Here is a 25,826-nt window from a genome sequence, read left to right as displayed (position 1 = left end):
GTAAATTTTTTGTCTATGCATTTTCAAAGAATAAGGATATTCTGAGAATATATATTCTTTTTTTTTGAGAGAGAGAGTTCAGTATCTCTTTGACTGCCAGACGTTTTCAGAAAAGGGATGCCCTGGGTGCCAGCCGATTTAAGCATTTTTGACTGATCTTTCAAGGTCCGCAGAAAATTATGTGTTTGGACTATGGAAACACACATACTACCAAATGAAAGATTGGACTCTCATCTTTCATCAGAAAAAAAAGTTTGTTTCTACCTTATTCCGTTTTTCAGTAATCAACAATAGAAAATGGTTAGTTTCACCTCTGTTTTGAAACAAACGTCTTTTAACGTCTTTGGCACTCCTCCGTAGGATTTTACTAAACGTTATTTAACGTTTTTAGCAGTCAAAGAGGTATTGTTCATTCGGTAATCTTACCGATTCACCATCATCATTTCATCTCTCTTTTAAAATTTTTTTTTTTTTAATTTATTATAAATCTTTTTTTTTTTACGAATAAAGCTGTCAAATTCAAAAAATGGCATGCTTTGTGTAAAATATGATTTATTCTTGTAACATTTGGACTCACACACTCACCGGCCACGTCATTAGTTCCACCGACATTTCCAAGCCCTAGCCAGCAGAATAATAAATATATCGTTACGCTTTTTGTCCGTCTTAACCAAAACGTCATCTTAATATTGGATCGGGTATGCAGGTGTACCTAATGGAGTGTCCGGGGAGGGGACTGTGTTTATTTTTTTATATCGGATAGTTTGATGTCCAACGGGTGGGGGCACAGAACAACCATGTGGACCTCTGAAGGGCAATGAAACGATTGTTTACAATAACTAAAATGATGTTGCCTGATTTGAACCCTTACATACTGTTCATGTTCCAGGTCAAATTTGAGAAAATCCTCATAATAATTGCGTCAATCAAATTGTTCATTCTTAATGTTTTTTTGTCTACATGTGAGAAGAAAGTAAGTACATTTGAACTTAACTCATTGACTGCCATTGATTGAAAAATAATTCAAATTAATTTTTTGACGTCTATAGCTGACGTCAAAAATTCATTTGAACTATTTTTATTAGTTTAACTTTTTTTTCTCCATTTTTGTTAACAAGAGTATGAAAACCTAGATTTTTTTTGGGTACATTTAGAACAGATATAAAATTTGTGATTAATCGTGAGTTAACTAGTGAAGTCATGCGATTAATTACGATTACAAATTTTAATCGCCCGACGCCCCTAATTTTTAATAACCTTTTCTTAAAAAGTCTTTTTAATTTTTAATAATGTTTTTTTTTTTTTAAGAAAAAATTATAAAAAATTAGGGGCGTCGGGCAATTACAATTTTTAATCGTAATTAATCGCATGACTTCACTAATTAACTCACGATTAATCACAAATTTTATATCTGTTCTAATACAATTAAAAAAATTCTAGGTTTTTATACTTTTGTTAACAAAATATAAATTTTGAGTTGTTTGAGTTATTTAAATTAGTTTCATGTTGTTGTTGTTATTTAAATTTGTTTCATCCAAAAGGACCTTGCATAATTAAAAGTTATAAGAATTAATAATATTAATAATTATAGTGTTTCAAATAATTGTATTTGTCTTAACATTATTAACATTTTCTTGTTTTGTACCAAAAAATAATTGATTTCAATTCTTACCAAAAATAACCGCGATTAACATTTTCTGCATAACCGAAGCAGCCCTCGTCTCATGTGAATGTGGTTTGTGTTGAATCATTGAACTGCTGGATCCAGTTTTTTTATGTAACATGGCTTCATGATTGTGTGTACATGCGAGATGCGCGGTGTTGATGCTTTATGATCGTCTCCATTCTCAAATACTTTGTCACCGGGATTTTCTATTGCGGTCACATTTGAGCTAAAACATTATGTAAGGGTTTTGCTACTTACAACCCAACGAGATCCAAATGTTAGGGCGACGTAGTGACAACACAAATGGGGAGTACTGACCGTTCTTGCCCAGTTTGATCTCCTCGGTGGTTCTCTTGATCAGGATGTAGACGGACCACAGCATGCAAACGATGGCTATGAGGTGGAACAACACGGAGCAGTAGATCTTCCTCCTCTCGCTCTTGGTCATGTGCAACTTCTCCCACTGCCGAGGAAATATTGGCAACATTTCATCTCGGGAGCGTGTATTACGATGAACTCGTTCACTGCCATTGACGGCTATAGACGTCAAAAATTCATTTGAACTATTTCTATTAGTTTAACAGTTTTTGTTATTTTTGTGTGGAAATCTCTTTTTTTTATTGTACATTTAGAACAGATATAAAATTTGTGATTAATCGTGAGTTAACTAGTGAAGTCATGCGATTAATTACAATTACAAATTGTAATCGCCAGACGCCCCTAATTTTTAATAATCTTTTTTTTAATCGCAACAGGTGATTCATTTTTTAAATTGTAATTAATCACATGACTTCAATAATTAACTCATGATTAATCACAAATTTTATATCTGATCTAAATGCACCCAAAAAAATATTTTTTTTTAGGTTTTCATACTTGTGGAAAAAGTGTAAAACTAATAAAAATAGTTCAAATGAATTTTTGACGTCCATAGCCGTCAACAAATTTTAATCGCCCGACGGCCCTAATTTTTAATAATCTTTTTATTAATCGCATAAGGCGATTAATTTTTTAAATTGTAATTAATCACATGACTTCAATAATTAACTCACGATTAATCACAAATTTTATATCTGATCTAAATGTACACCAAAAAATTTTTTTTTAGGTTTTCATACTGGTGCAAAAAGTGTAAAACTAATTAAAAAAAGTTCAAATGAATTTTTGACGTCCATAGCCGTCAACGAATTTCAATCGCCTGACGCCCGTAATTTTTAATAATCTTTTTTTTAATCGCATCAGGTGATAATTTTTTTAAATTTTAATTAATCACATGACTTCAATAATTAACTCACGATTAATCACAAACTTTATATCTGATCTAAATGTACACCCAAAAAAATATTTTTTTTTAGGTTTTCATACTGGTGGAAAAAGTGTAAAACTAATAAAAATAGTTCAAATGAATTTTTGACGTCCATAGCCGTCAACAAATTTTAATCGCCGACGGCCCTAATTTTTAATAATCTTTTTATTAATCGTATAAGGCGATTCATTTTTTAAATTGTAATTAATCACATGACTTCAATAATTAACTCACGATTAATCACAAATTTTATATCTGATCTAAATGTACACCAAAAAAATTTTTTTTAGGTTTTCATACTGGTGCAAAAAGTGTAAAACTAATAAAAATAGTTCAAATTCATTTTTGACGTCCATAGCCGTCAACGAATTTTAATCACCTGACGCCCCTAATTTTTAATAATCTTTTTTTAATCGCATCAGGTGATTAATTTTTTATATTGTAATTAATCACATGACTTCAATAATTAACTCACGATTAATCACAAATGTTATATCTGATCTAAATGTACACAAAAAAAAAAAAAATTTTCAGGTTTTCATACTGGTGGAAAAAGTGTAAAACTAATAAAAATAGTTAAAATTTATTTTTGACGTCCATAGCCGTCAACAAATTTTAATCGCCTGACGCCCCTAATTTTTAATAATCTTTTTTTTAATCGCATCAGGTGATTCATTTTTTAAATTTTAATTAATCACATGACTTCAATAATTAACTCACGATTAATCACAAACTTTATATCTGATCTAAATGTACACAATTTTTTTTTTTTTAGGTTTTCATACTGGTGGAAAAAGTGTAAAACTAATTAAAAAAAGTTCAAATGAATTTTTGACGTCCATAGCCGTCAATGGCAGTGAATGAGTTAAAAAACGCTCTACTATTGTATTTCATCAAAACAGACTCCACGTCATGATTTAATGCTGCAATTCAGTACATCGGGTGCGTTGCTGTACCTTGCGCAGAGGTTTGAGTTTGGTCTCCATGATGAAATCGAACTTGCAGAGCTCGCAGCAGCGCGTGTCCGACGACTTGATCCACTGGTAGAGACACGCGTGGTGCACGAAGCTCAGGCTGCCCGTGCAGTGGCACGGCATGATCAGCGGGCACTCCTCGTCGCCCTCGCAGTGGCAGATCCTGTGCACAAACGCAGGCGTGTTGGCAGAAAGCCCACCTCTTTTGCCCCTTTCACACTCAGGCGGTGCCGGACCAATTTAGCAATGGTTTTTGGAGTTGCAGAAAATTGGTGCCAGGGAAGTATGAATACCCCAAAATGAAAGAATGATAGTACATTTGATCTGTTTTGTTGCTTTGGAAATTATTCTCATAAACTTTTTTGTAATGAGAAACTATATTATGTCTTTGACAAAATGGTTTCAATTTAATTGCACAATAGTTGATCTCATTTTAAACATGAACTCTTTTATAATGGGATAATGTAAAAAAAAATATTTGCAGAGTAATGATGTATTATTTTTCTTATTTATCCAGTAATTTAATAAAATTAAATGAACTCTTTTAGAAGAAAAATAATTAAAAAATAATAATTTGACCTTAAAATCTCGATCAGACATATTTTCCATCCATTTGACAATGATCTTATAATTAAAAAAAATTAAATTAACTCTTTTCCAATGAGAGATTTTTTTTTGTTTTGGTGTAAAAAAAAAAAAAAAAATTTTTTTCATTTCAATTAAACTAACTTTTTTATTATGAGAAAAAAAACAACCTTGAATAGATTTTTACAATTTGGTAATAAATATATATTTTTTAATTAGCTAACTGAAAAAAGACGTTAGCATTTTTCCATTATTTACAACAGGCATCTTTAAAAATATCTCTGGACAGTTTTTTTGTTTTTTTGAAGGGGGTTGGAGGGGGCGGCACACCCTGGTATATGCTAATGAGCAGCAGTTCACCCCGCCCTCCTTACTGCTGGGCCAATGACGAGTACTGCTTTCATCACCATATTGACTGGGGGCGGAGCTAATGATTTGCAAGTGTTTTTTATGAGGAAAAGGAGCTAAACGTGTAGCGTGGGGAAAAAAATAACACAGAGTAAAGACAATAATAGCATTTTTAAATCAAAATTCCTCATTGAAACGCTGTTAACGATTGTTGTGTGGCATGTGTGCCTTTAAGGGGCACGGCCTAAGTAAGTGACATCCAGAATTGAGTCTGTGAGAGATTTTGGCCGACTGCGAGTGTTTTTCATTTGGGATTAAAATGTTTATAGAATAAACATAAATAAACATTTGAAAATGTGGTTACGAAAATTGCACCATTTTGCCGGTGTGAAAGGGGGTGATGTGGATTTAGAACCAAACGGCTCAGAACCAGCCAAGTATAAAACGCTTCGGTTATTGTTGTGTTGTCCTGTCAGGCCGCGTGTCGCCGCACGCCTCGACTGACCTGCACACCTCCATCTCCGAGTCATCAGAGCAGATGAGAGGCGGGGCGCCGTTGGCGCCGCAGCGCCTCTGAGGCGTGGGTACGGCCATGTCCCCGTGCCCCGCCCCCTTCTCCTGATACTTTTTAGTGATCAGCTCCTCCTCGCCGTCCTCCGACGAGCTGTCGGCCAGACTGGGTTCCTTGTCCATACTGGGCAAGCTTTCCCTCAGCGAGCTGTGGCCGCTGCTACCACCGCTACTGCCGCCGCCTCGGTTTGTCACACCGTCGTCCCCCACCAGGGGGCGGTCCTCCTTCCCCTCGTCGGAGCCCACCGACTGCAACTCCATCACCTCCGTCACATCCTCGCCGCTTTTGCTCCGGCTGCGGTGCCGGGCCCGCCTGGACTTCTCCTCGGTCCAGCTGCGATTCACCGGCTTCTCATCCTCCGAGGTGGAGTCTAGACGGCGGAAGCGCGACGGAGGCTCCCGGCGCGCTCGTGACCGCGTCTCGCTGCAGTCCGGACCTTTGGCCTCCACGCAGTCCAATGGGCCGAAGCTGTTCCTTTTGCGGCGATGGCGGCGCTTCACCTGCTTTTTGGGGGCCGGGGCCGAGGGGCCCCGGGCGGAGCTGGGGATCTTCATGGAAGCGGGGCGCTTGTTGTCGCTGGGGGTGGGCAATTTGGACTCATCCTCCTCAACACGGGTCAGCTGGACAACACTGAACACGCGCACACACACACACACAAGATGGATGCTGAGATGAGATGACAATGTTATCAATGAGGTGACAAAGTTCAAATTTGATGTAAAACATTTAAAATGCACTTTTTTATCATGCTGATTTTTTTAAAATTGACAATTACTTTAATTTACAGTATTCTGTAATTCTGTAAAATCTATTTTCATTTTTAAAATTGAATAAACTTGATGAGAAAAAACAAGGCTGTCAAATTTGATTAGATAAAGATTTAATTTGTTGAGTAATATTGCAATTTTTTTTCCATTTTTAAGAAGAAAAAGATCTAATGATTTATACATTTGGGTTAGCAAATTCAAATTAAATTAAATTAATTAATTAATAATGATAACATCTAAAAACAAACAATAAATTACACTTCAAAAAGTGTTTGACTATTTCTCTTTTTGAAATTCTTTACAATAAGAAAAAAATAGATAATTAATTAATTGTTAGATTGCTTTTAATTATTTTTCCCCTCATTTTTAAAATGAAATGAACTCTTACGAGGAAAAAAAAATGGTTGTCGTGTTAATTTTTTAAAAAATCATTTGATACTTTGACGATGATTTTGGACGTTTTTTAATTTAAATACAAATATCTACATATTATATATTTCTATGCAAAAAATTGACAATGATTTTTTTTGTCATTTAAACAACAACAAAAAATCTAATTTTGTTAATCAAATGAACTTGGATTTTTTTCCTATTTTATATATATTTTTGTATTATATAACAACTTAATTTATTGTTATACAGTACATTATATAATACAATATAAATCACTTTAAAAAAAATTATATTAAATAAAATCTGCAATGTATATTGAAGGAGGTTTTAGCTGAATCTGATCCTGGCGACAGCTTAAATTGAACATATACAATAATCTAGCATTTCCAGGATGTATACACAATATTTGAGACGTGGGAGGGAGATGGAGATGACATGAGCACAATGGAGGCGACACACATGAGAGGCCGTCAGGGACCAAATTCAGGATTACTTCTTGCACACACTCGTGAAATGCTCTTATAGACACGACTGAAACACTTTCTACGCCATGTTTTTTGGAAAAACATTTCTCCATAATATTGTACTTCACAAAGACAGTAATAATGATCTAATGGAATTTATGAATGAATTTATTGCTGCTGTCCAGTGATTAATGTTGCTCCTTCTGGTGTGCCCGCCTTGGCCATCAGGAGGCAGTATAAAACTGTACAACATTAAAAAGACAAACGAAGAAGAATATATTTTTTTTACTACTCCTCTGAGTGAGCAGTAAAAAAAAACGTCTAAGATATATGTATGTATATTTTTTTATTGTCAAAAATCCACTGTTTGTGTTCAAATACCTATTAACTCTTTGACTGCCAGACGTTTTCAGAAAAGGGATGCCGTGGGTGCCAGCCGATTTAAGCATTTTGACTGATCTTTCAAGGTCCACAGAAAATTATGTGTTTGGACTATGGAAACACACATACTACCAAATGAAAGATTGGACTCTCATCTTTCATCAGAAAAAAAAAGTTGTTTCTACCTTATTCCGTTTTTGAGTAATCAACAATAGAAAATGGTTAGTTTCACCTCTGTTTTGAAACAAACGTATTTTAACGTCTTTGGCACTCCTCCATAGGATTTTACTAAACGTTATTTAACGTTTTTGGCAGTCAAAGAGTTAAAAAAAAAAGATGCTAACATTAGCATCTCAATAGCGTTTTGCATTGAGGTTAGCAATTAAGCTAAACAGATGAGCGTTTCACTCGTGTATGAGAGAATTTCAGTAACGCGTGAAATAGGTAACCCTGAACCACTTGAGTATTTCTTTGCGGCCCCTCATTGACAAAAGGACACGCAGACACACGCACACACGCAAAACACAAATTCACGTCCACACAGCTGAGCCCGTCATGAGAATTTTTTTTCATTTTTTTTTAGCCTTTCCTGCTGGGATTGTTAGCAATCATATCTTAAAAAAGACTACCTGCAAATATCCTGAGCAGACGGCGTGACGGATGTCTTGGAGACGCTGGTTTGTCCCGCGGTCGAGTTGCTCGCCTGGAAGCGATCACGTGATACAAAATGCGGTCACTTTTAAAGTCACTTTAGTTTCAATGCTGTGATCAAACGTTGTTTTTTTTTTTGATAAGACAAACACTCCGGGAGGTCCGAAACCCCTGCGCGGTTACCTTGGAGATGTTGCTGGATCGACTGCCTGAGCGACCGGGGGTCTTGGCCTGGGGGCCCTGAAGCGTAAAGAGTGGAGAGGAGAAGGCAGGAAATCGTTACGGCGGAATGATGCTTTTAGTCAAAATGGCGCGTGAGCGACCTGCGCGACCTCCAATCTTCCAACCATGACAACATCTCAAACAACAGTCTTGGAAAAACAATCGGTGTGAGGAGCACGGACGCCAAATGTAGGTCTTGTATCGAGATGGTAAGCAGACTACAGTCGTACAAAAAAAAACAATACGAATAATAACATAATGAAATAGAGTGTAAAGCATTCAACAGTTTGTGCATCCTGATTTAACTCATTCACTGCCATTGACGGCTATAGACGTCAACAATTATTTTGAGCTATTTCTATTAGTTTAACATTTTGTTAACCAGAGTATGAAAACCTAGAATTTTTTTTATTGTTCATTTAGAACAGATATAAAATTTGTGATTAATCGTGAGTCAACTAGTAAACTCATGCATCATGCACTCATCGCCTGAAATTTAAAAAAATATATATTTTTTCTTATTCATTCACTGCCATTGACAGCTATAAACGTCAAAAATTTATTTGAACTATTTCTATTTAACATTTTTTTCCACTGTTGTTAACAAGAGTATGAAAACCTAGATTTTTTTATTGTACATTTAGAAGAGATATAAAATTTGTGATTAATTATGAGTTAACTAGTGAAGTAATGCGATTAATTACGATTGAAAAATTTTATTTAAAATTTTAAAAATCTTTTCTTTAAAACTGCGTCAGGCGAATTTTTTTTTAATTATAATCAATCGCAAAATTTTTATATCTGTTCTAAATGTACAATATTTTTTTTCTAGGTTTTCATACTCTTGTTAACAAAAGTAGAAAAAAATGTTAAACTAATAGAAATAGTTAAAATTAACAAATTATTAATTAATAAAAATAGTTTAAATGAATTTTTTACTTCTATAGTCGTCAATGGCAGCGAACGAGTTAATACCGCAATCCACTTCAGTGTGCTGCTCCTTCTTTCGAACTTTAGAATAAGAAATTAATATAATATTTGACAATTTATTAGCATTAAAAAAAATTTTTGGGGAACTAGGTAAAAATTATTCTCATTTTTAAAATGAACTGAACTCATTTAGCGAGGAAAATGTACCTTTTTCACTTTTAATTCAATTTCTTTCGTGTTGACCTTTTTTTTCTTTTATTTTGTGTGTGTGTGTGTGTGTGTTGATTAGGGACAGATAGAAGTTTTTCGTCTTTCTGTCCCCTTTCATTTCTTTTTCTTTTAAAGAATGAAATACAAATTTTTTCATTGAATTGAATTGATTTTTTTTTTAAATTATTTTTGATTTTATTCAGTATATGGACAATTAACAAAGTAGATTGACAGGTTGCCAGGACACTTTGGAAAGCATAATACAGCATATCTCCTTTAAAATGAAAATAAGCTTTTCAGGGGTATGAATGAGTTTTGAAATACCTCGAGGGTTACAAGCAAGGCCGCTTGCACTACTAAACCCGCACGCACACACACAAATTGTGAGTACACGCCGGTGCAATTGAACACAGAACAGAATCGACACCCACGCCTACAGACAAGAGCGCCTCATCTAAGCTGATCAAGGGATTTGCTGCTAGCCTGATTTGCTATTAGCGGCTCTGTGCTTGCGTGTACAAGCGCGCACATGTGATCATCATCTTGAGTCCGGAAACGTTATTAAAAAAACAATAATTGTTGTTGATTTTTATGGTTCCGTTGTTTAAGTTAAAATTCATGTCATCTGGCTTAGTCAAAAGCTAAAAACTAGTGGAAATTTTAGCTTTAGCGGTTAGTTTTTAGCTAATTTATTGCTGCGTTAGCGTTAGCAAAGGAATTCTGCCACTCAAACAAAATTGAAAAACAATATTTTATGCAATAATAAATGCCTCAATCTGTCTGCGGTTTAATAATAATAATTGCTAAAAAATGATAGTTGTATTCAAAAAATATAAAATGATGCATACAGTAAATATATTTTTACAAATCTAAAAATGCCTTTTTGTGGATAGAAGATTTTTTTTTTCAATTTTTGTTACAAAATAATAAAGAAATTCAGTAAATATAGAAAGTCTATAGTTCAACCTTAATTTTTTATTTATTTTTTCATTTAGAGAGCAAAGTCAAAATAAACAGAGATAATGTGGTTGCATAAGTGTGCACACCCTCTTATCACTAAGTTTGGGGCTGTGAATTCACAAGTCACATCACATTCAAAGTCGACACATCCGCCTCCATTTAAATTTGCCTATGATTAACCCCGAATAAATTTTAGCTGTTCTAGCAAGCTTTTCATTTCATTTTTTTTAAACAGTGTTTTACAGGTTCTAAGTTACAGTAATGGTGGTAAAAAAAAAAAAAAATTGGGGATGATTTATCCAGGTCTCTTTTTAATATCACAAAACCTTGCATTTGAACAGGGTGTGCAGACTTTTTCTATCAGCTGGCCATTGTTAAAAAAATAAAATAAATTTGAAATGTTCTACTTCTACACCCAATACTATTTATACATTTGAGTAAAAAACTTTTTTTTTTTTAATCCTTCCGTCAGTGGTTTTATACTATACAGTATATTCATCATTTGAAAATAAATAAGAGCCTTTCATATTAGGTGTATGCTTGATTGTTATGCTAGTCAAGGTGACTCTAAATCTAAATGGCTTGATTTCTACGCTACTTTCTAAACAGCTGTCCGGCAAGCTTGCAAGTTCACGCTCTGCGACCGAAAGCGACAACATCCGCATATTGTTTGCTTGCACTCGTCAGTACCATCTTGCTTTTCCAAATGTGCTGCAATAGTGATGAAATGAGCAATTAGCCACACAGCAATGGCCTACCTGCCCCTGTGCCGACTCCCTCTTGGCTGTGATGCAGCTTGAAGACGGCTGAGTGGAACATGTGCATGCTGCTTGTGTTGGGTGTGGCGGTGGGATTAAGTGGTGTGGCGTGACAGCGATACGGAATATATTTAGGTTTACTGTATTAGGGATTCACCAAATATGTGTCGTATTAATGCCGTTACATCTTGCAATTATGATGAAAATGTGCTCTATTTTAACCAATGTCTTTTTACAGTAAGGCCGAACAACATATCGTATACGATATGAACATTCAAGATAATATAGCAAAATGATCAATAGACTTATCCTGCTAATGAAAACTAAGGAAAATACTAAAACTAAAATTTAAACATTTTCAATAATGGAATAAAATGAAAACAAATAAGCATAAAAAAAAAAAAATTAAAAAAAAGGTATTTGCACTACAAAAAAAGTATATATATATATATATATATATATATATATATATATATATATATATATATAAATAAATGGGAAAAAATGTATTTCTTATGTTTGTATTTGTACGACTGTCTCCTTGCGTTTAAGTTTTAATTAAATAGTATCTCCCAAGTGCTTGTCCTGTCTCTTAGGGTTAAAACTGCGCATTCCACATCCTTTTGCATTATTATGATACTTTGATTTTTCAAAAAAAAAAAAAAAAACTTAGTTTTTAACCATTACAGTGTATCCCTGGCTCCGTATAAGAAAACAAAAACTAGTTTACGAGAAGATTCGTCTTTGGCGCGCCACGTCATGATTTGACTTGACAAGTGCTCTCGTCACTGCCAATAAAAGCGTGAACTCTTTCCTAATGCGTAATTTTAATCGAGAATTTTGTCCATATCGTTCAGCCCTAATTTACAAAATGCCTGATACTACCCAGGTGGGCAAGGCGAGCAGCAGCATAACGCCCATTCAATTGATACTAAGTGGGCCAAAACCTGCCTAACTCGTTTGCTCCCAAAAACATATAAACATGTTCTAAGTGTCCCAAAGACGTATTTAGATGTTTTTTTATTTTATTTTATTTTTTTATGTTAGAGCATACAGAAGGCTTTGATGCAGCCTCTCAACTGCAGAGAGCGGATGAAGAAATGGTAGCTATTACAAAAACGGTCAGCGGGTGGCAGCAGAGCAAAAGAGATCAACCAGGTCCATGATGAAAAAAAGCTCATTTACCCACAGTAACTAAATTCTATTGCTGTAAAATGGAAACAGATACAAATATACTTTTTTTTCCTGATGAAAGAAGAGACACTAATCTTTCTTTTGGTAGGTTCCATGTTTTTATAGCAATAGAACGTGGGCCTTGCAAAATCCAGTAAAACAGCCGGGAGCAAAGGGGGTTGCTTCAGTGAAAGTGGCTGGGAGTGAATGAGTTAATTCTTTTTATTTAATGATGTCATTACTGTATTATTTTTAGTGAATTTTCATTAAAAAAAAAAATTGGGGGGAGGCTGAAACGGATTAATGGCATTTCCATTCATTTCAATGGGGAAAAATGATTTGTGGTCCAAGTGATTTGATACAAGTGGAAAAAACAACAACATATTTTGTTCCAACGAGTCGAATACATCCCCCAAAGTGTGCAGTATCACCCCTTGTATAGACAGAATGTTTAATCTGGATCTAATGATACTGTGGCATGTGTGTTAACTTCAGTAGGTCCGAATGTTACACAAAACAAAATCTCACTAACGAAAAGGTAATCAGTCAACTCAGCAGAGTTCACATCTCAGTTCGCGTCTTAATCTGGCTTTCCTCTTCTCGTGCTCTAGGAAAACACAAACGTTGGCTGAGTGTGTGTGTGACGTAACCCTGCGACGTGACAACCCCAACCGTGCCATGTCACACTATCTTCAAAAAGAACAAAAAGCCCGCAAAGAGCGATAAAAGCTTGCTTATTCCACATGTTTCTATTCCAATTGAACCAAATATGAGCAATTTTGACAAATCTGTACAGTCTTAGCAGTTGAAATCAATTTTCCCCCATCGAACACCCACACACACAAGCACACTGAGGTATTTGTATGTTGGCATGTGCCTTTAAGGGGCGTAACCGAGCGAGTGACGTCAGGACCTCCGATTCCAACTCTGGTTGGGTGTTTAACACGCAGTTAATTCAGTTCTCATTTTTTATTTGTGTACTTGACTGCTTGTCCTGTTTAATACGTGGCGGTAAGTGTGTCGGCAACAGTAGCTCTCCTTGCCCACATGAAAAGGCATTATAGGGCCTAAACTGCATTATTTTTTTCCCCTCTTCACTCGAGCTACTGAGCAGTTTACAAAGATCGTTTCTACGGAAGTTTTTGATGAAAAAAAAGAAAGAGCACACAAAAAAGTGCACAACTGTAATTTATTTTAATATTTTTAATTTATTTATGAACTTTTGTTTTACAATAAACAAAATATTTAAATCAAACTATTTTTAAAATAAATTTTAAAAAATCAAACCACATTTGTATTTTTTTTCATTGTTTTGTTAATGGCAAAAATAATAACTTTTGCAATTATGCAATTAGCATAGTGAGATATAATATTGTTTGTCTTGAAGATGTTTTGCTTTAGTACTCACAGGAATAAGAATTAATATTTAAATTACTTTTATTTGAACTTATTCACTGCCATTGATGGCTATAGATGTCAAAAATTCATTTGAACAATTTCTATTAGTTTAAAAAATTTTGTTCACTTTTGTTAACAAGAGTATGAAATCATAGATTTTTTTAATTGTACATTTAGAACAGATATAAAATTTGTATATTTGTATATAATCATGCGATTAATTACAATTACAAAATTTAATCGCCTGACGCCCCTAATTTTTTTTATAATCTTTTCTTTAAGAATAAAATAAAAGATTATCTTTTTTAAATGTCTAGGTTTTCATACTCTTGTTAACAAAAGTGGGGGGGAAAAGTTAAACTAATATAAATAGTTCAAATGAATTTTTGACGTTTATAGCCGTCAATGGCAGTGAATGAGTTAGAAGTTGTTTTAAAAACTAAGTTAATTCAAAAAAATACTTGATGGGTTCGATTTAGATTTAGGAACGGAGCAGCCTGTACTTTGCTGATTCCTGCTTCAGATGCTCACTGAGCTGAATTCTCACCAGATTTGCCACAAAGATGGTTTGAACTCCGAGTAGTTTTCCCCAGAACGTCTTGGTTGAAGTCCAAATGGATCGACTTTTGATACTGCGCATAAATCATTCCCAGCGTAGGATGCTGATCCATATTACGAAAGAAGTAGGTCAGAACCTTACCTCGTTCCTGTCTTTGGGCCGAGGGGCGCTCTTGCCGTTCTCCCTGGCTGGGACCACCGTGATCTGGTGTACGGGCATGCTGGCGGTTTCCAGGCAACACACACACACACACACACACACACACACACTCAAGCACACTCAGGCGTTCGTCCCTTGGCGTCCCCGCGCCTCCCCGTCCTCCGATGGGCAACCATCCCGTCGAAGGAGACGAGGCGGGTTCCTGCTACTCCTTATTGCGCTTTGCGATCCGGACGGTGGAATTAGATCACGAAGACGGCGGCGGAGATGGCTGGGGGTGTGGTCGTCATGGCGACTGGGAAACTACTCAGCGGCTCCCTCCCGCCTTCCTTCTCTCCGTCCGTCCGTCCGTCCTTCTCCTCATGCCCCCACCCGCTGATTGAGCGAGAGAGAGAGAGGCAGTAAACAAAAAGGTGTGTGTTGGCGTGCTGGATTTTGCCGTGCATGCGGGGTAAGAATAAGCATACGCTCCGCGAGGGGATTAAGGCTTAGACTAACCTCAATCCAACCTCCCGCCCGCCCTCATCTCGGAACTAATGGGATTACACGACTTGTGCGCGTGGATGCTAAAAACACACACACAACAAACAAAGCAAACTTCACTGACTAAAAATGAGTGTGTGTGTGGTTTTGTTTTTGTTACATAGTGGGGCCAACGGGATTTCACAGTTGTGGGGCCCACCGGTCCATGTGGGGCCATTTTGCCGGGCCCCAACAAGTTTAGACCTCTTTTGGACGGTCAAGACTTGGTTTTAGAGTTTAGGTTTGAATTGGGTTATGGTTAGGGTTAGAGTAAGGAATAGGTGTAGGCAATCATTTTTAATGGTTGGGGTTAGGGGGAGTGGCTAGGAAATGCATTATGTCAATGAGTTGGCCCCACAAAGATAGTAAAACAAACTTGTGTGTGCCAGCAGAGCCCAATGAGTAGACACTATGGGTGGGACTCTTTGACTGTCTTACGATTCGATTCGATTGTGATTTTTGGTTTTGCAATTCGATTGAGAATCGATTTTCGATTCCAAATGATTTGATTGACAATGATTTCTGCTTCAATCTATAGATGTGTAAAGAATTGTCATGACCTACTCCAGTCTGGTTTGCAAGACAGAATGACAAATGGTAACATTTTGTCTTTTTTTTTTTTTTTAACATTTATTAAGTCTTGAATTGGAAGGAACGTATCTTTATTTCTGATTCATAGGACACGCTAGGTCTACCTAAGTGTGTTCCCTCACTCTAATCAGTCCCCCAAACGAACAATACTATTGTTACAGTATCAAGTCGTTTGTTACACTCCAGTTGAGGTTAATTGTAAATCCAAACACACAAAACGAAGAAAATTACACACAGTGCACACTTAAATGCAAACGCACTTTGTTTAGCTGGTTTGTAGCTAGCTCAAGGCTAACGTACAATGGAAAGTGCCATTGACTCGCTAACGCTAATTAGCGCGCTACTCGCGGAATTTTTACCACTCAAAAGAATGGCTCGTCATACAATTCTACTTTCTAGTGTGCCTACAAATTAACGCGTGTGTCAGAACGCGCAGAACCACACTGCCCCTAAGTGGCCAAATCGTGTACAACATGAACAGCGCTCCCAATAAAGGCACACAAACAAGGTCAAGACAGTATAAAATAATTTAAATAAAATCGCTTTTGGGACATTTTGTATCGATTCTGAATCGTAGAAAATGAGAATCGCGATTCTTATGAGAATCGATTTCGTGGCACACCCCTAGTGGACACACTCAAAGTGTTAAAACACACACACGTAGAAGCACAAAGGCCATTCATTAATAATTCGGGTTAACATGATCTGACTTGAATTTGAGAGGTGTAAGCGTGCACTTCACTGCTCTATAAATGTGTGTGTAAGCGGCTAATGCTAACGTAGCTCCCCCCCCCCCCGTGCAGTTTGTTACCCGTGTTGGACAACGATGGCGTTCTTGTCGGGAGAGCTGGAGGCGCTGATGGTCGTCTTTTCCCTCCTGGTTTTCGGCCTCTTCACCCTGGCCGGAATGATTCATGAGGAACGCGGCCGTCCGACTGGTACGACTTATACAATCTTCTCGTTGATGAATATGTGAATGACAAGATGAAAACTGGCTCAAACTGCCCAAAGATAAGCGGGCCAAACTTGTGAAATCGTGTTGAAAAAGACTTGAGGTTGTAATTTGCTGTGAATACTTTAGACATGTGATTTCATAGTTTTTACTTTTAATAAGTATGTCAAATTTATTAATTAATAATAATGAATAATTATGGTGTTTTGTGTGTATAATGTTACAAGGTTACATTCCAGACTAACCCCACAATGTGCGAAATTTGTAATGCGGAAATACCATAAATTAATCCGAATATGTTTTATAAGCTTTTGCGTATTTTTTAGATGTAAGATTTTCAAACGAAAACGAAAACATTTTTTTTTAAAAAAAGCATATAACAAGAGCAAAAAAATGTACAGTGTTACAGTACCAATCTCGCTATGTATATTACGGTAAACAAATCCTGTTTCTTCCACAAACTTAATTTATAATCTCAAAATTTAAATCAATCATCATGTACATTATAAAACGAACCTACAGCCATCACTTCCTGTAGGCATACAAGATTAAAGAGGATTGTCATCAGCAAAAACTAGGCTGATCTTGAAATACAGTACTTCCTGTTTTCACTTTTCTTTCACATGTAGTCAAACAAGTGTGCCACCCTCTAGTGGCTGAGAGTGCAATTACACCCAAAATAAAAGGAGAAGCAGAATGACAACAACAACAAAATCCTTCAAAATAGTAGGACCTGAACCCGGTACCCGCAATGGAGGGTGTTTACTGTAGTAACAATGTGTCACAAGTGAAGAACTGTAAAAAACTTTTTTGTTGTTTCGATGAAGGGAGCAGCGTTTACCTGTGCAAGGAAGACATGATTGTTTGAGGACCAGGACGGCGAGCCTCTCCAAACGGAACTTCCTCCTCCTCTCGTGAGCCTGAAGAGACGACATAAAAACCACGGGAGGCTGCTGAGTGTGTTTTATTTCATTGCAAAGTCCAAAGTCCACATTGTGGCTACTTCTCCAAGTGTGTACCTTGCGCTAGGATGTGCTCATATTTGTTTCCGGGACTTAATGCTGGACGCTGCCGACACGTTGGAACATATCATGGAGATTAAAGATTGTTTCCTGCTCATGCGTTTGTAAATTTGACACATTTGAGCTGATATTTTTCTTATGGTGAGTCTTTTTCATTGACGGCTATTTCTACTCTATTTCTATTAGTTTTACATTTTTTTTCACTTTTGTTAACAAGAGTATGAAAACCTAGGGGAAAAAATTATTGGACATTTAGAACAGAAATTTGTGATTAATCTTGAGTTCTAATAATTAAGTAATTAAACAAAAAAGAAAATATTATTAAAAAATTTGAGGCATCAGACGATTACAATTTTTAATTGTAATTAATCACATGACTTCAAAAGTTAACTCATGACTAATCACATTTTATATACATTTTTTTCTAGGTTTTCATACTCTTGTTAACAAAAGTGGAAAAAAATGTGCAACTTAAAAAATCTTTAATTTTTAATTTAAAAAAATTGAAGAAAAAATTATTAAAAATTAGGGGCGTCGGGCAATTACAATTTTTAATCGTAATTAATCGCATGACTTCACTAGTTAACTCATGACTAATCACATTTTATATACATTTTTTTCTAGGTTTTCATACTCGTGTTAACAAAAGTGGAAAAAAATGTGCAACTTAAAAAATCTTTAATTTTTAATTTTAAAAAAATTGAAGAAAAGATTATTAAAAATTAGGGGCGTCGGGCAATTACAATTTTTAATCGTAATTAATCGCATGACTTCACTAGTTAACTCATGACTAATCGCATTTTATATACATTTTTTCTAGGTTTTCATACTCGTGTTAACAAAAGTGGAAAAAAATGTGCAACTTAAAAAATCTTTAATTTTTAATTTTAAAAAAATTGAAGAAAAGATTTTTAAAAATTAGGGGCGTCGGGCAATTACAATTTTTAATCGTAATTAATCGCATGACTTGACTAGTTAACTCATGACTAATCACATTTTATATACATTTTTTTCTAGGTTTTCATACTCGTGTTAACAAAAGTGGAAAAAAATGTGCAACTTAAAAAATCTTTAATTTTTAATTTTAAAAAAATTGAAGAAAAGATTATTAAAAATTAGGGGCGTCGGGCAATTACAATTTTTAATCGTAATTAATCGCATGACTTCACTAGTTAACTCATGACTAATCGCATTTTATATACTTTTATTTCTAGGTTTTCATACTCTAGTTAACAAAAGTGGAAAAAAATGTGCAACTTAAAAAATCTTAAATTTTTAATTAAAAAAAATTTGAAGAAAAAATTATTAAAAATTAGGGGGGTCGGGCAATTACAATTTTTAATCGTAATTAATCGCATGGCTTCACTAGTTAACTCATGACTAATCACATTTTATATACATTTTTTTCTAGGTTTTCATACTCTTGTTAACAAAAGTGGAAAAAAATGTGCAACTTAAAAAATCTTAAATTTTTAATTAAAAAAAATTTGAAAAAAAAATTATTAAAAATTAGTGGCGTCGGGCAATTACAATTTTTAATCGTAATTAATCGCATGACTTCACTAGTTAACTCACACATTTTATATCTGTTCTAATACAACAAAAAAATCTAGGTTTTTATACTTTTGTTAACAAAAGTGGGAAACTAGACATAATTCAAATGAATTTTTGACGTCTATAGCCGTCAATGGCAGTGAATGAGTTAAAAACGTTCAATGAATGCTTCTTTCATATTGTGCGATGTACGGTATTACATACTGTATGTTGGGTTACGCAACAGCTGTGAGCCCATGGAAGTGCCTTTCTCGGGTTTTGAGCTGGCCTTCATCGTGGTCGCCTTCGTCGTCTTCTCGCTCTTCAGCGTCGCTTCCGTCTGCATCCGGCCGGACGACGACCTGCAGTCAGGTAAGAGAAGACAACACGCACATAAATATATATTTTTGGGAAATACTTATTGTGTGCTCGCTCTTCAGATGAAGGCGTCTACGGGGCTGCAAGAAAGAAGCAGAGAGTGATCAGCAGGCATGCTAAACCGCAGACGAGCTAAATGAAGCATGAAAAGGACGCAGTGTCAATAAAAGCAACGTAACAAACTGTGGATTCGAAAAGTGATCAAAAGTACTTTAGCCAGCAAGTCAATAAATACGCTTGAGCAACATCTACTGTTCATCAAGAGGATTACGCTACATACATAAAGTACTATAAATGTCCAATAATCACAAAGGGGGGAAAAAAAACGAAAATTTTATTTTTACTTTGGGAAAACAAGTGAAAATGATTTAATTCTTTGTTTCTTTAATTTTTATAACAAAAAAATAAAATACAGCATTTTAAATTTTACTTTATTCATGGTCTGGAACTATATGATAAAATACATATCAGCATGACGCTAATAGCCAAACTACGCAGAGAGCATAAGACAGCACTTTCATATTGTACGTCTAAACTGTTGCTAAAGCATCTCAAAATAGATTTGAACTCATTCACTGCCATTGACGGCTATAGACGTCAAAAATTCATTTGAACTATTTCTATTAGTTTAACATTTTTTCCCACTTTTGTTAACAAGTGTATGAAAACCTAGATTATTTTTTTGCACATTTAGAACAGACATAAAATGTGCAATTAATCGTGAGTTAACTAGTGAAGTCATGCGATTAAATACGATTAAAAATGTTAATCGCCTGACGCCCCTAATTTTTTATAATCTTATCTTTTTTTTATCGCGTCAGGCGATTAAATTTTTTAACTGTAATTAATTGTATGACTTAATAGTTAACTCATGATAAAAAAAAAATATATATATATATCTGTTCTAAATGTACTATATTTTTTTCCCTAGGTTTCCATACTCTTGTTAACAAAAGTGGAAGAAAAAAAAGTTAGATTACAGTAGTAGAAATAGTTCAAATAATTAAAAAAAGAAGAAAAAAAAAATAGTTCAAATGAATTTTTGACGTCTATAGCCGTCAATGGCAGTGAATGAGTTAATTAGCATTAGCATGAGGCTAGCATAGTATTTCTTTAGGTAATTTTTTTTTTGCTGTTTTAAAATACAAAAAGTGTAATTCTGTGATGTTTAGTTTGACAGTAACTGGGACTGGCATTAAACACATTGAAGCCTCTTCTTCTTTTTTTTTTTAAATATGAGCTACCTATGCCTGACTCTTGAAAGTATTCTGAATGGCGAATGAGTGTTTTTTTGGTGAAAGCAAATCGACATACTGGATTGTTTCTTAAAGCATCCTGCGGGTCCGCCGTGTCTGAGTTGGCTTTTAACAAACCGGCTGACTTTTGGCCTCTGATGCCCCGGTGAGGTGACATCTTGACTGGGGGTGACCAGGAGGGAGGGAGGGTGGGGTGGGCTCCCTGTTGAGTTCGCCCCTTGACCCCTGGGCCCTCCGTCAGTCAGGCGTCTAGTTGCAATAAAGACGGCCAGCTTGCGGGTGGCGTGAGATTCAATCGGGTTCTATATGAAATCCATCCGGCTTTTGGATGGTCCTATTGCAGATCAAGTAGCGGCCGGCCAGGGTGCCTCATTAGCTTGGACGACCTCACGCCATGACAAAAGCGTCACAAGCACTCTAATGACGCGCAGAAGATTGCAATCAACTCACTGACAGCCAATGGGTGAGACCTTAAAACGCCGACCCTCCTCTGCACTTGGACAAATTCATTTGGATAACAATCAAGCAGGATTTTTTTCTCTCCTGAGGTTAAAGGCAGGCTTGACCAATACCTTAGAGAGGCTGGGAAAATAGTTTAAATGTATTTTAGAATATCAAATAAAATGCTACAGGGGCTTAGCTGTAGATATACAGTAGACATTTCTAACGGGGCTATAGCGCCCTCTAGCTACGGTGATTGCCATTAGCCACCAAATCAAACATATTTTTTTAAATTAAAATGTTTAATCTTGTGCTTTTTAACTCTTACACCACCCAATGTTTTATGTAATTTTGTTGCTACTTTTTAAGATGGATTTTTTTTCTCCAACTCTAACATATAAGATTGACGATTGGCAAGAAACAAACTTTTTATATAATAATATTTGTATAAAATTTGGGAAAAAAAAGTTTTTTTAGCTTTAAAAAAAATATATACATTAAATATACAGTGGACTCAAATTTGCTTTACTCACATTTTGGCACCCGCTGAATCACCTATTTGCTTTTTTTTTTATTATTATTTTTTTAAGTATTGTTTAACTATAACATCTATTTTTTTGGGGGGGGGCAACCAAAATTTTGGGGATTTTATCAATTTAAAAAAAAAAAAATTTTGCCCTCAATGCATTTATAATGGATATCAATTACTATTGTCATTATATTATTATTATTACTACTACTAGCATTATCATTATTTCCGAAGCAAATAATGGAAGTTCACTGCATTTCTTTAATCCAACACAAAATTTCTAATGTTATTAATAACTTAAAAAATTTAATTAAATACAAATTATGAAATGAAAATAGAAAGGAAGCAGAATATATATTTTATCTAGTATTATTTTTAATATCTAAACAAGGAGGAAAATTATATTAAGTACCCTAAACACAGAATTAAATAACCAAAACTCAGATTATTATTTTTTTAAAATCTATTTCATTCTACATGGTTTCTAACGTTACTTTAATTACACACTAAAGTCAGATTCAGCACACTAGTGTCCATTTGTACCGTGTATTTTCATTCCCAAGCTGCCTGTATGGATAGTAATAGCAACATATAAGCTTTTCACATTTCTGCAAGCAGCGGAGGTGGCTTTTATGACTCACTGTTCTTTCTCGGTATTATCAGAGAGGAAGTTTCTTATCTGAGGATCCTCAGGAGATGACGAGGGTGAGAAGATCCAAGCTGTCTACCAGGTTGTAAAGATCACAGCTAGCAGAGACCTAGCTAGACCTAGAGCTAGCTGTTAGACGTATTATGATTTTTTTTTGGTCTTTTATCATAGAAGTATTGATGCGTTTTTCTATGTTTTCTTATGCTAGAGCATACAGAAGGCTTTGATGCAGCTTCTGAACTGAAGGAAATGCTTGAAAAACGGCCAGCAGGTGGCAGCAGAGTATAAGAGATCAACCAGGGCCATGTTGCAAAAAGCTCTTTGCCCTTCTGGATATTTACAGATTTGAGAATAATGATGAAACTTACTTATCTATATGTTCTAATGCTAATTCCTGCAAAACAGAACCAGATAAAAATATACTTTTTTTTCCTGATGAAAGAAGAAACTCTAATCTTTGTCTTGGTAGGTTCCCTTTTATATATATATATATATATATAGCAATAGAATACAATATTCTGTGGGCCTTGCAAAATCAGTCAAAACCTAGTAAAACAGCTGGGAGCGAAGGGGGTTGCTTCAGTGAAAATGGCTGGGAGTGAATGAGTTAATGAGGAAAATAGCCCGTTAAGAATTGCTGACTTTTTTTTTGCCAACATAAATCTTGCAAAAAAAAAGTATAAAATTATACCAAAAGTTACGATTAAATAAAAAAAAAAGTAAAATTTTATTATTTTTACATCCCCTCTCTAAAATTTTTTTATTAAATTTTCCCGATTAAAAGCTACATTAATGGCAGAAGGGTGTGTAGACTTTATATATCCACAGCATGCAGTATCAAAGGCAACTGGAGGATACCTGTTTGCAAACCTAAAGGCGTATCTTTATTAGATTGTGACTAATGGGCCTCTCCTGTTGCTAATGTGATTAGCTGGTCTTTTTCCATTATGAAAACAATAATCTGACAAGTGCAACCATTACGACTCCGTCACACTGATTGAATTCCTCTGTGTGGCTCGCTTATGCGTGTGCATGCGTATGTTTGCGCAGGCTGGGAAATCCCCCGTCAAGACGTTTAATCCCCCAGCAAGAGCAAATATTACAACACCAAAAAACCTGGCGGGGAGACTTTTTTGGGGGGAGAAACACGCACGCACACACACATGCAACACAAGACACAGCAAGTTGGATACCAGGTGGCTGTGAATGACAATTGGAGCTGCATTAGCATATTCAAATGGAGCAAAATAAAACTTCTTTAAAAGACAATGGCCGCTGATATGCAAAGCGCAATGCAAGAAACAAACCTGGTCGAGGAGAGCGTTTGCCAAATGCGGCAGGAATCTCAGTCACGTCAACTCGGACATTTTTGCAAATACCATAAAGTCATAAAGGCGCGCACGCACAAACATTTGTGTTGTCTTTTGTGTGTTTCTCAAGCGAGATGCTTGTTCAAAGTCTAAGGGAGTGTTTTGCAGGCCTGGCGCTCCATTAGCGTCCTGCTGCTTCCCTTAATCCTCATTCACATGTAATGGCCGACATTTCATCTTAATGTGCTAATTGATTGGAGGCACGCTCAATGGAGGAGTCGCTAACGGCGCGGAGGAGACGCCGGCCGGTTGGCCGAGCAGACGCGCTAATGAGGCGACAGCGTATAGAAGACTTGCAGATTTGAACACTTTTTTTTCCCCCTCCCATTTCAAATGTGCTCTTTTTTCTTTTTTAAGCAAACTAAAGTGATGCAGCTTCAGACTTTCACCATAATGTTCTATTTCTATGATTAGACATAATCATGCATTTCTTTTATAAATTCATTACAGTAAATTTAGTTTGACTACTTATTTTTGTTGCACCCTAAATTTTAGCTCACTAGAATATTACTTACACAAATATTGTGTTACAATTGTAGATATTTTCAAAACTATTTTTGCTCATTAAAAAAAAGTAATATAATCATTTTAAATGTATTTATTTAACCCTTGTATTTAATCAAACAAGGCTGTGAATACATAAAATTCCCACACACAAAAAAAAATCATAGATCATTTTAAAGCAAACCATTTATATCCCGATAGAGCATTTTTCCTTAAAATTTCATGAAATTAGGAGCAATTTTTTAATTTCTAGTTTCTGCCACAAGGGGGCAGCCATTACTGGTATCCGCCTCCGGATGGATACCTTAAAATAAAGCGAGGTATTGGTCCATTACTTGGTATCGGTACCTGCGCATTCCTAGTAATTTTGATACTTTTAAATACACTGGTATTTATTTATTGTTTTTATTAATTACTCTACCCCATTTGTGTGTCGCCAAAGAGATGCCACCACTCACTTTTCATTTTTCATCGAGTTCTATGGCCTAATGTGTGACATAAGCGATATAACACTTTAAATATATATATTTTTGACTGTTTTTAAGATAACATTTATGATTTTGTTCTCATTTATAGACACTTTGCCCTTTCACACACACAAGAAACAGACGACAATCCCGCAGACGGACACAATAAGACAAGGAGGTGGCCTCAGTGCATCTCTTCATTCAAACACTGTTTGCTACAAGATGATCTGTGCCCACCCCCACAGATGTTTGTGTGTGTGTATGCGGGGGTGGCAGCCGTACTGGCAGCGTTTGAAGGGACCGCGCGTTATCGAAAAAAAGGCGGCATGCGATAAATCAACAGTTCATGTTTTTTTTTACTACAAATACCGTGCGTTTGTTCATCTATAAATATAGAAAATTGTGACTATCGCTGTGATTTTCCTGCACCTTTAAGATAGCGGTAAAAAAAAAAAAAACGCAATCGCAATATTGAGGGGGGGAAAATCGTAATTACGATTATTTTTCAAAATCATTCACCGTTACTGTATCATACACACAGTGTGTGCAGCTGTGTGCTTGTTTATGTGTGTTCGAGGGAACAGTTGCAGGGTTGGGTGGGGGCTTCCTGTCATTTGAATTACCCTCTACATGTGGGGTCAATTTGTGCCATGCTTGTGTGTGTGCGTGTGTGTGAGCAGTTGAAGTGGAGGGTGAGGGGTGGGTGGTGGTCTTGGGGGGTGGGGGGGGGCTTCTGGAAAGCCAGTATAAAGGAGGTGGGGGGAGAAGCACCTTTGTCACTTAGCTCTCAAGTCTCTGGAAAACAGTGGACACTCTCCAGGGACATCATCCATTTTAGGGGCTTCTCCAGGATTGTCTGCCCAGGCGGGGTCTTCTCTTACTGGGCTGAAAAGAACTACAAGAAAGCGTTAGAACCAGGACTCCTCAGACCCAAGATGAGGATCTTCAACCTGCTCTACCTGCTCACGTTGCTGCTGATGCTGTTCGCCAGCGTGGTGGTGGTGGTCGAGCCAGCCTCCATCGGCAGGCCAAGTAAGAAGAAGTCACACAACTTCCGGAAATTCAACCCTGATTTAAAATAGAAATATCTGGAGACTAGCGTTGATCCAAATGCACTTTTCAACGATAAATTAACGA

At 35.9% G+C, this 25,826-nt stretch overlaps 2 protein-coding genes across 8 annotated transcripts in view; both read right to left on the bottom strand.

Moving 5' to 3' along the window:
• LOC144054857 (uncharacterized) overlaps positions 1-14,901 on the bottom strand; it is a 17,269-nt gene extending 2,368 nt beyond the window's left edge. For 2 of the 7 annotated variants that reach the window (XM_077570225.1, XM_077570227.1), the window contains exons 1-7: positions 14,458-14,901; positions 8,290-8,346; positions 8,085-8,158; positions 5,385-6,080; positions 3,929-4,109; positions 1,985-2,129; positions 586-621 (exon numbers count right to left, since the gene is read on the bottom strand). In XM_077570225.1, coding sequence (XP_077426351.1) covers positions 586-621; positions 1,985-2,129; positions 3,929-4,109; positions 5,385-6,080; positions 8,085-8,158; positions 8,290-8,346; positions 14,458-14,535 — 1,267 coding nt within the window. In that variant the 5' untranslated portion in view covers positions 14,536-14,901. The other 5 variants (XR_013294720.1, XM_077570226.1, XM_077570230.1 and 2 more) reach the window with 5 other exon arrangements.
• On the bottom strand, positions 14,718-25,826 carry LOC144054761 (uncharacterized). The gene is made up of 7 exons (XM_077570029.1): positions 25,649-25,826; positions 25,461-25,584; positions 19,321-19,457; positions 17,382-17,460; positions 16,400-16,486; positions 14,985-15,041; positions 14,718-14,850 (listed from the first exon to the last, which is right to left on the bottom strand). Exons 3-7 carry the CDS (start codon positions 19,439-19,441, stop codon positions 14,718-14,720), a joined length of 477 nt encoding a protein of 158 aa, XP_077426155.1. The 5' UTR covers positions 19,442-19,457; positions 25,461-25,584; positions 25,649-25,826.

This window comes from Vanacampus margaritifer, chromosome 7 (genome assembly GCF_051991255.1).
Source record: "Vanacampus margaritifer isolate UIUO_Vmar chromosome 7, RoL_Vmar_1.0, whole genome shotgun sequence".
Lineage (NCBI taxonomy): Eukaryota > Metazoa > Chordata > Actinopteri > Syngnathiformes > Syngnathidae > Vanacampus > Vanacampus margaritifer.
This window is presented reverse-complemented; position numbering and strand designations above follow the sequence as displayed.